The 17,403-nt window shown below is 37.3% G+C and overlaps 1 protein-coding gene across 2 annotated transcripts in view; it reads left to right on the top strand.

The window, feature by feature from the left end:
* Window positions 1-17,403, top strand: part of GABRG2 (gamma-aminobutyric acid type A receptor subunit gamma2) — a 67,153-nt gene that overhangs the window by 22,406 nt on the left and 27,344 nt on the right. For both annotated transcript variants that reach the window (XM_048320186.1, XM_048320187.1), the window contains exons 2-6: window positions 1,675-1,823; window positions 3,446-3,513; window positions 4,269-4,489; window positions 7,538-7,620; window positions 8,305-8,442. In XM_048320186.1, coding sequence (XP_048176143.1) covers window positions 1,675-1,823; window positions 3,446-3,513; window positions 4,269-4,489; window positions 7,538-7,620; window positions 8,305-8,442 — 659 coding nt within the window. The remainder of the gene's footprint in view (window positions 1-1,674; window positions 1,824-3,445; window positions 3,514-4,268; window positions 4,490-7,537; window positions 7,621-8,304; window positions 8,443-17,403) is intronic.

A 17,403-nucleotide genomic window follows, 5' to 3' on the forward strand; every position in this document is an offset into this window, starting at 1 on the left:
AATGAAGAGTTTGGGTTGCCAGTTCTTCGCCTGGGAAGCTGAAGCTCCCAGATACCCATGGCTGGTGCAGGGCGGGTGAAGTGGTGCCTGGAGGCTGCAGTCAGTGGCTCGTACCCAGCACATGTAACAAAGGTGCAGATCAGATTCATTACCAGCTTCCAAGCTCAACTCAGAGCAAGACTAGCTCTCTCTCCATGCTACACATTCCTAGTTGCTACAGCCCTACGCAATCTCAGGCTGCTTCAAATGTCCCTGTGCCTTCAGCACCTCCTGGGAAGCAGTGTCCTACACTGAGAGGCAAAAAAAGCTACAGCTCTTTCCTGTTAGGCTGTGCCCAGGGTGAAGAAAGAACCCAAAGCCTCTTTCCTAGTGAGACTGTATTTGTGCATTTGGCTTACATCTCCCAAATACCCAACACGGGAAAGTGTTTGAGCCATGCACTCTGAGTAGGTACAAGCTGGATGCAGCAGGGGAGCACTATATGGAAGAGTGTGCAAGACCTCAGCTGAGGCTCTGGGATGAGTCACCCCTTCACTACTGCACCCATGACCATGACCAGCTGCACCTCTTTTAATCTTGTGTGTCAAGCAGAAGATCCAGCCCCCATGAGAATCTGCTTCTCTGTGCTCTTTCCCACTCCTTTTCAGATTCTGTCTGAAACTGGAAAATAATTAATTTTTCTGGTTTTCACCCATTTGTACCCAAACTCTCTCCACTGGCTTAAGACATTTGTAGTATCATTAATATTTTCCATATCCAGCCAGCAGCATTCAAACTTTGTCACAGAAGCAGGTCAGGAAAGAAGGGCACTGGCATATTATGCAAAAAACCATACGGTTGCCTAGCAGTGTTCAGCTGATTACCACTGACATTCTGAAATGAAAATATCTGATTATGTCATATTCTAAAGTAGTTTCAATGTTCTCCTCTAGAACTAGAGGCACTGATTTTGAGAAAACAAAACATCCATTAAGACTAGTCTACACATTTCTGACTCCGAACTTGCTTTTTTTACTGTGCTAAGCAGGTTGAATTAGATCTGCTGTCGTACTTCTGAGTAGCAGAAAAACCCCAGCAGACAGACTTTTTTATCCTCTGTGGGTTCTGGTTAGCAAAAGTGGAAAGGAAAATCCTTGACAAAAATTTGTGCTCAACTTTCCAAATGCACAGTAAACTCAAGTTCATCAGAGTGGAGAAAGTGGAGAAAAGCTGTGTGAGAAGTTTGAATGAATCTAATTATTGGTCTTGTCTTGATGATGTGTTTCATCAAATCATTCTCTCCTATAGAAGTAAAGCAACAACACTGTGTACATAATAAGTGATATTTTGGTGGAGAGTTGCATAAGCTAAGTGACAGATTTATTTCATAACAGGTCCCACCTGAGTCAATGAGAGAAAAAATAGGCATAACAAAGGTGATAAGCGCTGATGTTCCTCTGAACAGACAGAATGTGATCTCAACCGTACTAAAAGGAAACGCTGATAAAGTGAACTGTAACCTCAACTGTTATGCGGCATCTTTAGTGGGAGTCTAGTTTTGAAAATGGGAAATTTTTAAAATGTTTTTACAGTATTATTAAAATCTAAAAGTGTGGGTATTGTCTTCCAAAGTAGTTACCTACAAATTTGTATTTTTCAAGGCTTTTCTTTCCTTCATTTTTATTTCTTTAATAGTTCCACCCAAAAGGGAGATGATGATTATGAAGATTACACTTCAAATAAGACTTGGGTTTTGACTCCCAAAGTCCATGAGAGTGATGTGACTCTTATTTTAAATGGCTTGCTGGAAGGATATGACAACAAATTGAGACCTGACATAGGAGGTATGTTGGTTTTGTTTTTAGACCACTTTTGATTAAGCAGCAAAGAGAAAGAATTTTCATGTCAGATTTTGCTACCCAGGAAGCAGAAGCCATTCAAAGTAGTTACGAGAATAAAATGCAATGCAGAAAAACATCAGAGGTATGTAAAACAGTCATGATTTTGGAAGCTGACATCAATTAAGATTGCTGAATCTATCCTAAGACCTCTAATAAGAGTGAATCAGGCTGCTTTTAATGATTTACCTGCATAGGAAGTTCAGAATGTAACTTCTGGGGAATGAAAAAGCAAGTTTTTCCTCTTCTTTTTACACCTAAGAGATTCTGTTAGAGAATCACAAATAATACATTGGAAAGAAAGGCCAAAAAGAGGGTAACACAGCCTAATCCTTGTAGGATGTGATGGATACAGAGCCTCTGAGGGCAGCAGGCCTGCACAGACTGATGCAGCCTGAGCCCTCACTTGCACAGCAGGGCAGGAAGTGACAGAATAGGGCACAGAGGAATAGGTTCACAAAAGATAACTGCAGTCAAGCAAAGCCAATCTGCCCAGATGATTCCCCACAGTCAATGTAAATATACAGAGCCAAGCCTGGACTCAGAATGGAAGCCTTATTGGATTGAATCACCTTTTGGAGGAATCACCCTCTCTACTGATTACTGAGGTAACTCAAAGGAAAAAATCTCCCTGAATTGCTGCAGGTCAGTTTGAGAAGCCCCATGAGTGCACAGAGCAGGCAGACAATACAGAAGAGGATACACCAGTAACAAGATTATAGAAAAAGGCACAGAGATTTCATGGATGAGGCAGGCAGAGGAAAGCAGAAAGCAGCAAGGTTAATGAAGGAAGCTGTTTCTAACAAGTTTATAGAGCCTTATAAACTAAGGAATTTTTCACAGTGAAGGATAACATGAGTCTTTAACCTTCAGTGTACGTATACAGTGTAAATTAGCAGAGGAATTTGTCTTCACTTAAACCAAGACTTTAGAAACAGAAAGGAAATAAAGCATTCCTAAAAGCATCTGGGAAAAAACCAATCATTCTGTAAACAAGGTGTATAAGAAGAATAAAGCTGAAATGGAGTAATTTCAAAATAATTTAATGTAACAACTATTCTTAATTCTGTCTAAGAGCCTTAAGTATTATTTTGGCTTTAGGCTCACAAAATTGTTACTCACCTACAAACACCTCTGCAGGCAACAGCAGTCATTTTGCATTTGGCATTATTATGTAGAACAAGTGATGCAAGACATCATAAGAAAAATAAGTTTGCTTTCATTGCCAGTGTTTTGTTTTGATGCATTGCTGTGACCTGATACAAAATATAGATCCTCTCAGTCAGACATGAATCTCTCTAAGCTATCAGCACTGGTTTCAGTATTTGTTCTCATAGCATAAGGGAATTTGTTTTGATAGAATAAATGATATAAGAATTTGTCTCAAAGTGTCTCCAACTAATTTCAAACTGAAGACAGTGTTGCAAATTTGTATTTATTGTATATGTACCTTTAAATGTGAGGCAACCACAGAGGAGAGGTGCCATAATAACATGCTTGTGCTTGACTTTCATGTAGTTGATTTTGACCTTCATGGACGTTACTGATTCTTGTTGTTTCTTTTGCAGTTAAACCCACAATAATTCACACTGACATGTACGTAAATAGCATTGGCCCTGTGAATGCTATCAACATGGTAGGTAAAGGACTGCCCATTTTCCTTGTTACAAAGTCTCCATCATTTTGACATTACAAAGCTTCCATTAGTTCTTAACGTTGTGGCATACCTATATTATTTTTAACACCTCATTTAAATTATGGATGGGAGGACTGTATGAGCTATAAATCTGTACAAACAGGAAAACTGAGCTATATGCTGAAAAAATGCAAAACCAATAGTTTTAATATATCCTCACATTTTTATGTGCTCTTCTTTCAAATGCTTTGCAATACTTTAAAACTGACCTTCCAGATTGCTACAAAATTGGGAAAACCATTCATGAGTGATATTACCACTCTTGCCACCAAGAGATAATAAGTAAAAGGCCTAGATCCTCTCCAGAGACTTCACCGTTTCTGAGATTAACCAGGGGGCACAGGCAATTAAAGTCAGCTCAAGCTTTTCCTGTCCTGGATTCAAGGAAATAAGTAATTGTTCTCTGACCTGAGCAGGTGTGGGTTGAGATGCAGGGACACAGAATTAGAAAGATGCATATAACATTCACTTGCACCTTAGTTTTACTCTCAATGTTAAAATAATAAATTGTTTTAAAACAATAATCTTTGGTAAAACATGCCTCAAAAATTCACTAGAAGAGTTTGGTTTTATCAGTTCCAGTATCACCTTCTGTAGCTCACCGTTTTTTCACAATAAATTAAGGAAAGCGTATCAGGAGTTATGTGGAATGCTGAGTGCTATGTTTTCATCAGTATTTCTGGTTAACACAACAGGAATATACAATTGATATATTTTTCGCCCAAACGTGGTATGACAGACGTCTGAAATTCAACAGCACTATAAAAGTGCTCAGATTAAACAGCAACATGGTTGGGAAGATCTGGATACCAGACACATTTTTCCGAAATTCCAAGAAGGCTGACGCTCATTGGATAACAACTCCTAATAGGATGCTCAGGATCTGGAATGACGGCAGAGTCTTGTACACATTGAGGTATTTATACCTAACTTTAATTTCATTTTCTCTAATGAAAGCCAAAGAGAAAAATCCTATGAATTCAGGTCATTTGACATTAACCTGAAAGAAAAAAATACTGAGTTTTCCTATTTATTTATGCAAAAAAACCCTGAAAAAGGGAAGTATTTAGAAGATACCAATTGTATGAAATTTATTTTATATTGGCACAATAAGTTTTATTTCTTCTTATAGATTGTCCTGTCTTGCTCCACAATAATCACATTCCTATATTAACATTAATATAATCATTTTAATAGTAATTAGCCTTCATTTTAAGGTACGTTTTATTGTTTGCCATTGGTTTGGTCCTTTTTACATTTTTGTTGTGTTAAACTCATAAATGTGAAATATCCTTGAAGTAGATGGTACAAAAGGAGCTATTATATACATCAAAGGCCTCTTACTCTGAATTGATTACAATTTAGCCAGATGAAACTCCACCCAGAAAAAGCACTTTATTCCTTAAATATCTCAGGCAAACAAGATTTTACAATCCCAGCATTGAACATTTAACTCAAACCTATGGATATGCCCCCCTCTGTTGCATTGCTCGGTTTGGTTTTGCAAGCTGCAGCCTTCTCAGAAAGCGCTGCGAGGCTGCTTAGGATAGGGCGGCAGTTCCGCTCTTCTGTAGTCCTTCCAGATGGCCCTGCAAACCTGCCCCTGCTAGCTCACAACATGGTAACAGTAAAGGAGGCGGGAAAGGGTCCCTCCATGCGGGCCTCAGAGGAACTTTTATTGCATGTCGACAAGCCAATTCCCAGAGGCAGAGTGAACCACATCCTCTGGGAGCTTGGCAGTTCATATGGGGAGGAGGGAGGTGGGGAAAGCACATGGATGAATGATCTCAGGGCGCAGGGGTGGTACATAGGCGAAGTTGGGGTACTGGATCCAATAGGGAGAACCAGAGGGTGTGGCCAGGGCTAGAGCCAGGGGAAGGGGGGAATACAGCACCACACCCTTCCACCAAAATGGATCTGAACTTGATATGCTCAACCTGTCCAGGTTCCTCAGTCACATGTATAGTTTTTCTTTTAAGACAAATTACCTTTTCAATAATTAAGTTATGCATATGCCATATGCAACAACTCAAATATCATATTCCAAATGCTCATACCTCCTAAATGTGAAAATTCTGTGGGAGTTTTTTTATACTTTTTCTTGCATGTCATGTAATATTTGGGTTTATGTAAACTATAGATAAATACAGCATTTTTTCAAGACAATTTATAATTTAAAATGAGAGTGCAGAATGAAAGATGACAGACATAAGATCATCTGAGTTCTAGACTGCATTTTCTCAAAAGTTTTTTTTTGTTTTTACTTTATTGGGCGCCAAAATTAAAGTTTTGAAGTACACTCATAATTTTAATGAATAGATATGAAGCTTTGGTTAAGACAACCTTTTAATGTTGCAACTGTCTGAATTATGAAAAGGAATTTTATTTCATAGCTATTTAACATTCATTGCATATTGCATTGCCAGAAGAGGTAATAGAATGATCAGAATTGAAATCCAATGCAAATCAAAGTTAGTCTGATAAAGATGAGCCTAGATCCATTTTTCAAATGTTAAATTTGGACTTGTGTACACTACTGTCTGTTTGGACTTTATTACTTTTCTCTTTAAATCCCTTGGTTCCTCTCATTAGAAAGAGATGTATCTGGTGGAACTTGGAAACCGTTATCTGCTATCAATGTCTATTTAGTTGTGCTAGTGAGTCACAGCAAGCACCAGTAAGGATTCAACCTCGATTAACTCAGAAATGAAATGTGATATCACACAGCTGGGATTCTGTCCTGAAGAGGGATCCAGAAGGGATCACTGATTTTTCTCAGTCACCTCCCCCCAGGTTTAAGAACCACCCTACCCAGCAGGAAGTCAAGTATCTGTGGTACTGAAGATGATGAAAATGAGAAGAAGAAGGGCAACAGGAAAATCAGACTTTTTCCTAAATCCCTAATGCAGAAAAGTTTCCTTCTGACTCCATGAACTTGGTGGTTCCAGCATTCCTCTGCATCCTACAGGATAAGACTCAGGGTCATTTGCCCATAACACCTTCATTCAAGAACCTAGAGACAAACCCAACTCACAGAGCTCATCATTTAGACACCGCAGAATCAGAAAAGACTAGAAACCTACAGCTTTCCTAGAGACTCCCTGGGGAACAAATAAACATTTTACCCCACACTTTTCTTTTTTCCCTCTCTCACCCCACCTCTTTCAAAGTCCAAGTATCCTGCAGTTCATGGGTGGGCTGGGAGTGAATGAAAAATGGTAGAGTTTTTAACAGGAACATCAGAGGGTACATTTCATCTTACTTGGGATTTCTGAAAGTAATTGTCTTTACCTGAGCTTAGCACCTACACTACCTGAGTTATCATGGAGACCCTCCTAATATTCAGTGGAGACAAACATCTTTTGGTACATTTTTTTTCTGATTAAATTTAAATGTCTTATTTTGGAGTGAGAGGAAGTGTATCCTCAGAGCGCCTTTGCACTAGCTGTGAAGGGAGTCTAGATGGCTGTCTTGGATGCAGATATCTAAATTTGGACTCCTATCCATCATTTCTGAAATAGAATTTTTGTCACATAAAATACATTTTCCTAGTGCATTATGGCATGTTGTGACACAAAGATTTGTCACTGCTCATGAGATGACCTGCATATCTACTTATGGATTTGTCAGTCATGAGTAATGCTGACACTTCAGATGCACAGGAACAGAACTTTAATACCTTCTTCCATTACACAGTCCGGAAAGTAGATGATCAGGGTCTATGGAACCAAAAAAGAAATATTGCTTATCAGTAACCATGATGTCTTCCTATGCTTGGAATATTCCAATAGTTACATAGATAGAAATAGTTTACTTTATATATATATAAATAAATACATATAATGTTCGTATATTTTGTAGTCAGGATCTGTATTAGTAAGAATCTTGCTTTGCTTGTCATGATGTAGCTTTCAGGACAAACTTCTCAAGTGCATTCCCTATATCTTGATCTATTTCTTTTCAGGCTGACAATTGATGCTGAGTGTCAGCTACAGTTACACAACTTCCCAATGGATGTCCACTCCTGCCCATTGGAATTTTCAAGCTGTAAGTAACATGCTTAAAAATATTCCTTTTTCTGACCCACACTGAACTGCTTATTATAAATTTATTTTTACATACTTAGAGTCAGCGAAGGTTATGTTCTTAATTAGACATACCCCACTGGTTTTTACTTTTATTTTGATCTTATTTTCAGTACATGTATCACAGATGTTCACAAATATCATTAAGGAGTGCTATAAAAAAAATATAACATTTCTGGACCCCATGTGATTAATTTATACTTATATCTGAGCATGAAACAAGAAATTTTTACTTTCAGCATCAAGATGTCATGGCCTCCCACTTTCTCTCTGTGCACGGGTGTTTTACTATTGTACTAGTTGGAGTCAAGAGTCTGACATTTTGCAGTTAGATCAAGGTGTGAATTCCTGATCCAGCTGCAGATGGATCTGGAGGATGGGCAAAATTGCATCATATTAGGTCCACAAAAGTGGAAAACCTATTTTTGAAAAATTTATCTCAAGTGCTATTATAATTTATAATTAATAAAATGTGACATTAAGTAAAAGGCACTAGTAACTTGAGAAAAACATATCTATAATTTACTTACAGTATGCTTCTCCAGTTCTTTCCAGAAATAGAAAGTAGTATTTTTACTCCCCAAAGCACCCTAAACCCTAGCAGTGACTATGAAACAAAGCATTCTGTATTTTCCATTGCAATAAGATGGCTACCCCAGAGAAGAGATCATTTACCAGTGGAAGCGCAGCTCGGTGGAGGTGGGGGACACCCGGTCCTGGAGGCTTTACCAGTTCGCCTTTACAGGACTAAGAAATACAACTGAGGTGGTGAAGACTACTTCAGGTAAGACAACTGAAGGGTTTACTTCCAGGTTCAGTTAGGATTTTATTAACAAAATTAAACCAAGAAAGATACCTCTCGTTAGAACTTAGCATTTACACTGCACTGAACAATTACAGGCTTTTCAGTATCTATGGAACCATCCAGGCTTTGGCATTTCTGAACTCCTAACAGGGAGAAAAACAAGTTGTGTCTACTGTCCATTCTTGTCCTCCAAGAAAAACCTCTGACTGTCAGGACAAAGCCACTACTACAAAGGGTGGATGGGTAAAGGAACTTGCAGTGTTTCAGTGCAGGAAACAGCAGAACTGAGCCACTAAAGGATGATCTGACACTGCATTGAACATTTTACAGTCCCCTTCCCACTGCCAGACACAGAAAGTAAGCCTGCACAGAAATGACACTCGAAGTCCCAACCTCTTCACTACAGAGGCTCTGAATTTATTTTGTTCCTTAACATAAGGCACATTCAACTCCCATTAAAGAGAACAGCCTTACAAATCAGAGTCTCAGATGGCTTTCCTTCATGTTTCTATCTCCTTGGAAACAAGCAATGGAATTTAGAATGATAAATGAGGAAGTACTCAGTGTTTAATTTTAACCCTGCTAACTAAGCAGAAGAATATATTTTTCTAGACATATATATTGTTTTGTTTCTCAGTGGAAAGAAAACCAGTGACTATGAGGAAGGATGTAAAGAGGAACTGCATATTAATATTCTTCTATGTGCATGATATCTCTTTCATTTCTTACTTTCAAAAAGAACAATGAAATTTAAGCAGGTTGGGTTTTTTTAAGGCTGCTTCCAATTTTTACCTTACTTTATAGCTCTGGCAAGTATCTTAATTTAAATTCAGACATCTGTGTTCATTCTGACTTCAGAAATACCCCCACCCATTTTATTTCTAAAATAAGAACAGCATTGCTGTTACATTCAAAAAGGAAAGTGAGATACGCCAGAGTTGAGAGGAGCCTGCTGTACATTACACAGGAGAACAAACAAGGAGATGAAGAATTAATTCAAGCTCCAACTCACGAAGCTCTGGACATTAGGCGCCAATGATGTGTTCAGTCTCATGAGCAGGGCAAAACAGAATGCAGCAATGTACGCCTCATGGAGTCTTCTGCCATTTTAGCCAAGGAAGGTATTTAGTCAAGTATTCAAGAAAACATTTAACTTTTCTCATTTTCCCAGGAAAACAAACATAAAGGTGCAAAAGAGGACAGGAGAGCAGCATGTGTGTGAACCATAGCTGCTAATAACCACCATTACACAGGGCTCTCAAGGCAAAAATATAACAAGCAATACATACATCTCCCCTCAGACAGCACAAACGCAGCAGTGTACCCAAGTGTGCTTCCAGTCTCATCTTGCTCACATTGAAAACTAACTATATTTCAGCCTTAATTTGAATTTCTTCTATTTGCTATTTTCTTTAATTTTCTGCTTGAGCCATTCTTGAATCAACTCTTTTTTTTTTTTTTTTTTTTTTGACCAGAGATAGAAAATAATAAAATCTTAACATGCTACAAGCTTCATATACCCTGATTGAGTGCACTGGTGACTCAAAAGCACTCACTAATGTTCTGTTAATGTGAAGAAGAACAGTAAAACACAAAAGAGCAAAAAATCCCTTTCTCATGCAAAGAAAACCTTCTTTTAGTGTAAAGTCATTCAAGCTTTTAGTATTCACCTGGAGAATTCCTATAATGTAGCATCCATAATTTTTACTATGATGAAACACACCAGTCCGTTTAATTTGCATTAAAGAAAAATAATTAGCAGCTAGGATGCACATTAAAGCAGTGAAAAGTTGTCACTCAATTCCTAAGTCAAAAAGTACATGAAAGCTACTCAGACTCCTGAGCTGCTTTCACAGGCCTGCTGTGTACAAAAATTTGGAAAAATGTCCTGTGTACATATTTCTTCTGCTGCAGTTACCCTATGTTTGATTTTCATTGCTCCTCTTGTTTTTATGACCACAGATACGCAAAAACAGATTTTATTTTGAGATAAGTGTGGCATCTGTTTAGTTAGAACATGGGGAAAAAACCCAACAGCATAGGGGTTGACATGAATCTGGTCTATTTCCTACAAATATTTTCCTAAAGCCACCAGAGCCTAAAGCGTGTTCATGGCTTACTTAAGTGACTTATTAGCATGCTGGCCACTACATTAAGTCCAGTATTCCTCAGACAGACCCATATTCTACCTATAATTACACTCTTAGGATGCACATATTTTCAATAGTTTCATGAACAGTAAGGACAAAAAAAAGATTCCAAGTTTATTAGCAACATAGGTGCAGCCTGAGTACACCAGTTAAATGTTTGAGTGCCCATACAGCTAAAATAAGTTTTGACACTTTATGCCATTACTTACAGTGCTGAATTTCAGTAAAAACTGATGCCAATGCTTTGGCAGAGACAGAATCTGAGGTACAGTGGAGGAGGCAATGGAAAAATTCATGAGATGTTGGAAAGAGTGCTACACTATACTCCCAAATACTCTTCCCCAAAATTAAATTTAGGTGAAAAAAAATCCCAGAGAAATCAGAACAAAAGAAGGGGTGTTAGAGAATACAAAATTGAACAGTTAGAGAACAAAAAGAGCCTGGGGCTAGTGTTACGACATTTGTAACTCGAGTAAACTTTCAGTGTCATGATTTACTCCATTTCAAAACAAATTCTTGTTTCCAGCTTTATACCTCCCAGCAACCAACACCTTGTAGTCCTTGAGGGCTGTGCTTGCTTGGTGTCTGGAGAGAGACTCAGCATGGCTGAGATTTGGCCATTACAAACTCCACTACTCTCTTTCTGTCATGTCAAAGCTGAACATCTGAGCCATGGGCTGAGTTATGGGCAGAGAAGGACAAGGCTTGTTTGAGTGTAATCTTCCTAAGACCTGATGGTCTTGCTGAAATTAATGCATTTATCTGCTGCTCTTCCTTTGCACACACTGCAGAAATGCAAAATTAACTCAAAGGGCCAGATGTCGGAATTCTGTTCCTCAGTTAGCAAATCCCAGCAAATCCCAGCAACAGCTGAAAAAAACCAACTGGAATATTACAAACCATCCCTCTGTTTCTCTTATCTGAAGTGAGTCATCCTGAGTTATCAGCTTGTTTCTCTCCAAACTGAACATTTACATGCAACTTTAATTTTCTTCAAAAGTCACTGACCAAGCAGTAAGAAATTACTTAGCTAATGGAATACACTGTCCAGTAATGGTGGGGACTTTTAAAAAAGTTAACTCTAAACTTTCTGCCCTATGAACCTTTCCTTAAAATAACTAAATAGTCCATATACATTACCTGTATATATTTTTTGGTTTTGCACTAAAATCTACCTTGTGTAAACAGCATTTTAGTTTATGTTTATGATTAGTACATAAAAACATTGTATTTTAGCACAATAGAGTACATGTTAAGACTTAATACCATCTGTGTTATATAAACTACTACAGTTGACCTCACACACTTAGAAACTGAGATGGGTTTAAGATATTTTGTATTATTGAAGTATGTCCATAATCACTGTTCAAACAGTGCATATCTTATTAAGAAACTACCACTTCTCGTGTGTGACCTTTTTGCTCACAGTGTAAGGCCCCATCCACTGAATGGCAATAAGATTCTCCAATAAAAAAGGGATGAACTGATGGAAAAGTCTAGAGAACAAAAATTCACCAGCTTGCAAAATCTGGATGCACACTGCTATGAGTAGCTCTTACAAAGAAAGCAACAAGTGATACCGAAGTATAAGATTTGCAAAATAGAATGCAGACATGGATTATATCAAGAAGGACATGTTGCACTTTGGGAACAGGAAAATAGGACATTTCAAAATTTGTAATTAGTTACTTTATTTAAAGAGAGAAAGATTGTAGGAAGGAAATAATCAACTGCACAAATACAAAAACATCAGTAGTTTTGCAAAAAAAAATTGGGGGGACTGTAGTAGTCTGCAAAGGACAGAGAATGTGATACTATTGCAAAAATCCTGCCTCTGGGATGTATTACTCAGTGTTGTGCGTAAACTTGGGAGAAATATTCACTGTGCTGCTCTGTGAAAAATTTATGTCAAATGGTTGCTGCATTCTGCTTGATTAATAAAAAAATCACTTTTAAGTGCAATATTTTGAGAAAGACAGGGTAGTGCAGGGGACTATAACAAGTAAAGAGTTTAGAAAACATGACAAATACTTGGAAATATGGAACTAGTCTGGAAGAAAATATTATTGGTGATCAAAGGAGTAAAACAAGCATAATGGTTTTAAACCGTAACAATGATCAACAATCAGAGAGTTTATGAAATCATATCACAAACCAAGAGGAAAGGAGTAGCTTAAATCTTGAAATTCTTTCTATCAATAGGTTTCTAAGAATTTCATGCAATTCCTAGACAAATTGCACTTCTACTCACTCTTCCAGTTGTTTTGAACATACAAAATATTGTACTATGCAAAACAGTTTGTAAATGTGTACTTATTCAGGACAGATGGAGTTTCTGGTATTCCCAGTTCATTTCTGTGACTGGGTAGTTCCTTTATTTAGACCAGACATTGTCTACTGCTTATTTACAGAGCCCGTCCTGAATTTTTAATTAGATACAAAGGCAATATAAGACTAATAAATAGCAATTCAACAAGCTGCACAGGAGCCACAAGACTGATCAAGCAATATTTGTAAATGCCTTTTATTTTCTTCCTGTTCTGCATTTTAGAGAGCTAACAGCAGCTGTGCAGTAGAGACAGTGCATTGCTCATAATTGATAAACAAATCAGTAATTAAATCTTCATCTTGCTATGCATCTATTAAACCACATAAGTAAATCAGGGTCTGGTTTCTGTTCTATGAGGAAAATGTGGTCAGGGCTATTATTCTATGGAAGAGGATGTATTTTCACGCTTTTATATTTTATTTCAATGTTGTATCCTAATGAATTGAACTGTTGGCAGACATGCAGTCCCCAGAGGTTTCATAATGCTCAGAAAACCCCAGGAGTCTTCTTCTGCTTCTTTATTAAGGCAAAATATGACAGCTGAAAATCAGATTTGTAGATCTGCATTGGAAAATAGTCCTGACATTAAAAATAGGCATAAGTGGATTACCACGTAGAAATCCCTGCCAGCCCTATACACAGCCTCAGATTCTAGGATGGGTTGACTACAGCATATGGCATATGGCATTGCCAGGGAGATGCCTCGGAGAACTGAAAACATTTCCTGTCTGAAGATTTTAATCTAGTGAATGGGTACAAGATACTGCTACCTGCATCTTGCTTTTGGCAGAATTTAAACATATTTGTATCCACTTTGCAGAGGAGCAAATAATGACATAGTTAGGTGTAAGTCAGAAAACCCAGATAACTATTAAAGTGTTCTGGGTGTTGTTATTGTTCTCTTTATGGCATGGGAAGGTATTTATCTCAATATCCTTATTTTTTTGAAAAAGCTATAATAAATTATTACCTTAAACATGCTTGCTAAAAGAATACTTTCTCTGTAGGACAGTGAAACATTTAAAGCAGAAGGCAGACACAATAGATTGAAAGGCCTATTTTTATGTTTGCTGCCTCAATGGAAATCCTCAATTCTAAGACAATAGCCTTAAGATAACCCTAAAATACATTAATAGATGCACCTTGAGATTTTACTCCCATTAGGAATATCCACCTATCCTAGTAAACGAGTCAACAGGGAATATTTTTGCTTATAAATTTTTTTTTCATTCAAACTCTCCCTTATTTCAACTTGCACGAACCACTGTTTAAAGTTACTGCATCCAAATACCATCATTTGAAAGAAAACACAGGAGGAGTTTAATTATTTGACTTTCATTTGATTACCATTAAAACAGATTACAGACACTTCTCCGAGCAGGAATTCTGCTATGGTGGCAGCTTACAACAGTTTCCTATTGCTCTTAGGGGATAAAAACCAGTCTAAGGTAATTACACCTGCATATTCTTTTGGAGAATAATGGATAACAGATATTTCTAAAATGTGAACAACAAATTTTTCCTAAAATAATCCAGATACTCCTGCTGGTCTGTCATGGATCAAACCATAGTAATTAATGAACATTAGTACTAAAGTTTAACTGTTGAATGGTTCGTTCACTGAAAATAATCTACATTTCAGGATCATGTCTTCAAAGAGTAAAACTGAAGTATGATTCCCTTCATTCCTACCTTTTGTATTCTACAATTTTTTTCAGTTGGTTAGTTGTGTGGCAAATTAAGAATCTACATAAAAATTTACACAACTGAATAAAAAAACTAATTCAGTAAGCAGGCATTTTGAATCCTCCCTGTCATGCAGACTTCCAAGATCTATGTACGTGTACTTTTTTAGAACAGCAAAATTAGAACTCCTTAGAACCATTTATCCTTATATAATCCCTGTAAAGACAGACAAGACTACAGGGAGAAACCAAAGGCTTCCCAAAAAGCTGGACAATGAAGTGCAGACATGAAGGACAGAGACCTGTCCTGGAATGGCTGGGAAGAACTCAGGGCAGATACATTGGAGTCTCTTCTATACTGGCTGCTTCAATCCTTGGCTAAAAATCAACACAGTTGCCTTGCCACTTTCTTTAGTCATTCAGACACCTCTCTTTCCATCATCTGCTCTGTAGTTTCTTTTCAAATCACTATGGACACATCCTGTGGCAGCAGAGCAACAGCAAAACCAAGGCCATCTTAACAGCACAGGCTGAGGCCATGGAATTTAACACAAATGCCATATCCAACAAAAAAGCCTGTGGATCCAAGCAATATAGATAATTAATATCCGGTGTTTCTGGTTTCAGCTCTGTGTTCAGTTATGACCACAATAAAAATGATCTTGCCAGTTTATGTGGCAGGGGGAGTTGCACCCATGTGACATAGACTCCCATCACCCTGCTGATTGCTGTAAGACTCCTTGGAAAGATCTGGATGGTGAGCAGGGAGAACCACCCAGCCATGGCAGCAGCCACGGCAGCAGCCACGGAGCCATGACTGGCATTGAAGGGACATCACCCTTTGGAGTTAGTGCAAAAAGCATCCAGAGCACTCCTTCACTTTCTAGTCTCTTTCACAGTGAGAGGCTAGATCTTTTTGGTTTAATAGGCAGGAAAAAACCCAAACACTATTGCTAGAGAATCAATATGTTTAAAATTCTCACAGAATGAGAAAATCTGACTTTTCTGTTCAGGTTTGTATCTATAGAGATTCAGGTTTAGGCATTCAAATCCACCTGCTTCTACCTATCATATAAAGAGTTGAAAGGCTCTTTGATGATTACTTTCCATCTTTTGAGAGGGGTTAAAGACTTCCTTAAAATTCCATTGACATTAATTCAGCCTTTTTTTTTTCTCAGTTTTTCCTAGAATCAGTGCAACTGACTCACCTCAGCAAAATGAAATCATGACTGTCCCTGATGAAAAGGGTTGTTGGGGCCTGAAATCCTTGTCATAATGACTTCCTAACTGAACAAAGATTCTTGAGGGTCAAGGTTTTTTTCTGAGTCTGTCTTTCATAAGGTTTTCCATATCTAAAAACATGGCTTGTTAGAGCTTAAACTGAGATTCAGAAAAGTCAGATAAAGATAAAAAGAATTAATATACAAGTAACCAGAGAATAAGGGATAATGTGGGATCTTACATGCATTTTCACTGAACTTATTGCTGGGTAATTACAAAAGCACAGATGTTACAAGCAAGATTGGTTTTGCATTAAATATACTTGTGTAGATATAATAGAACACTGCCTTTAAATAATACTTGTTTATTTGATAGCAAGAAAATAATTAGATCTTTTAGGATATTTGAATTATTAAAATTTTTAAAAAGCAGAATATTGAACATTTCTAATTTTATTATAAAATCAGCAAGTTAAGAGGTTGAGTCTATATCTTAAAACACTTCCTGGACATAACTAAGCATAAAAATTTTTGTGATGCCTCTTACGCTCCTATGAATATATTTTCATAAGTACTGGTGACTCCTTGAGACAAAGCATATTATCCCAACTCCCTTTTATAATTCCTGTTTGGTAATGAAATCATCCTACTCCAATCACTGACTGACTTTCAGAAACATCACAAGAGAAAATCATTGTAATGTCACTCTAGCCAGTTGCAGCTAGATCTAATTATAACGAATTGCAAGGAGAAATCTTTGGTTCAAAAGGATTAGACCAGGTGATGTAGTAGTTAAAGAACAATATATAGTCACAATTACTTTAGAATTAAAATAAGTCTGAATATTAAGAATTTTTACAATAGTTAATAAGCATGTTTAAATTACTGATTTAAATAAATATATTTTTAATGCGCTGTTCAAATAACTAAAGTTCAAGCAATCCTGTGATAAATCAGAAGGTTCCTGCACTTCAGCCTTTCATCTGCAGAGTACTAGATAATCTCTGTAGCCTATAAACTGCTCAGCATAAGACTGACAGTCCATGTCTGTACTGATGTTTCACTTCCAGACCCTTATGTTCAAAAAAACATGTTTGTAGTACAATGATTATAAAATAATGTCTTGGACCTTTTCTTCCCTTGGCCTTACTTTATTATTCACCATCTTCCTCCTTTCTCAGTGGAGAAAAATTAATTCATTAAGGATGTTTGAAGATGAGGACAGCTTAATGTTCCTAATGTGTAAAGAGTAAGGATAGTTCATTTGAAATACGTTTAGTTTTACCTGGGGCACATATATGTCCTAAATAATAAACATATTCCTCTAAGGCTGTTCTTACAGAGTTAAATCCCTTCACTTTGCAAGTGCAATTTCTAGTTTCTCAAACCCCTGTCATTACATTGCATTTTTAGTAACCTACTTATCTGTTTTACTGGGGGAAGTTGTCACTGTATTTGAATAGATATAATTGAAAGTCTGGGTGGAAGTAAGACATACAAGTCTATGTAACATGTAACAAGAGCTAGGCAGCATCCATGGGAGCTAGCAATACTCA

The sequence above is a fragment of the Corvus hawaiiensis genome, chromosome 15 (assembly GCF_020740725.1).
Source record: "Corvus hawaiiensis isolate bCorHaw1 chromosome 15, bCorHaw1.pri.cur, whole genome shotgun sequence".
In the NCBI taxonomy this organism is placed as follows: domain Eukaryota; kingdom Metazoa; phylum Chordata; class Aves; order Passeriformes; family Corvidae; genus Corvus; species Corvus hawaiiensis.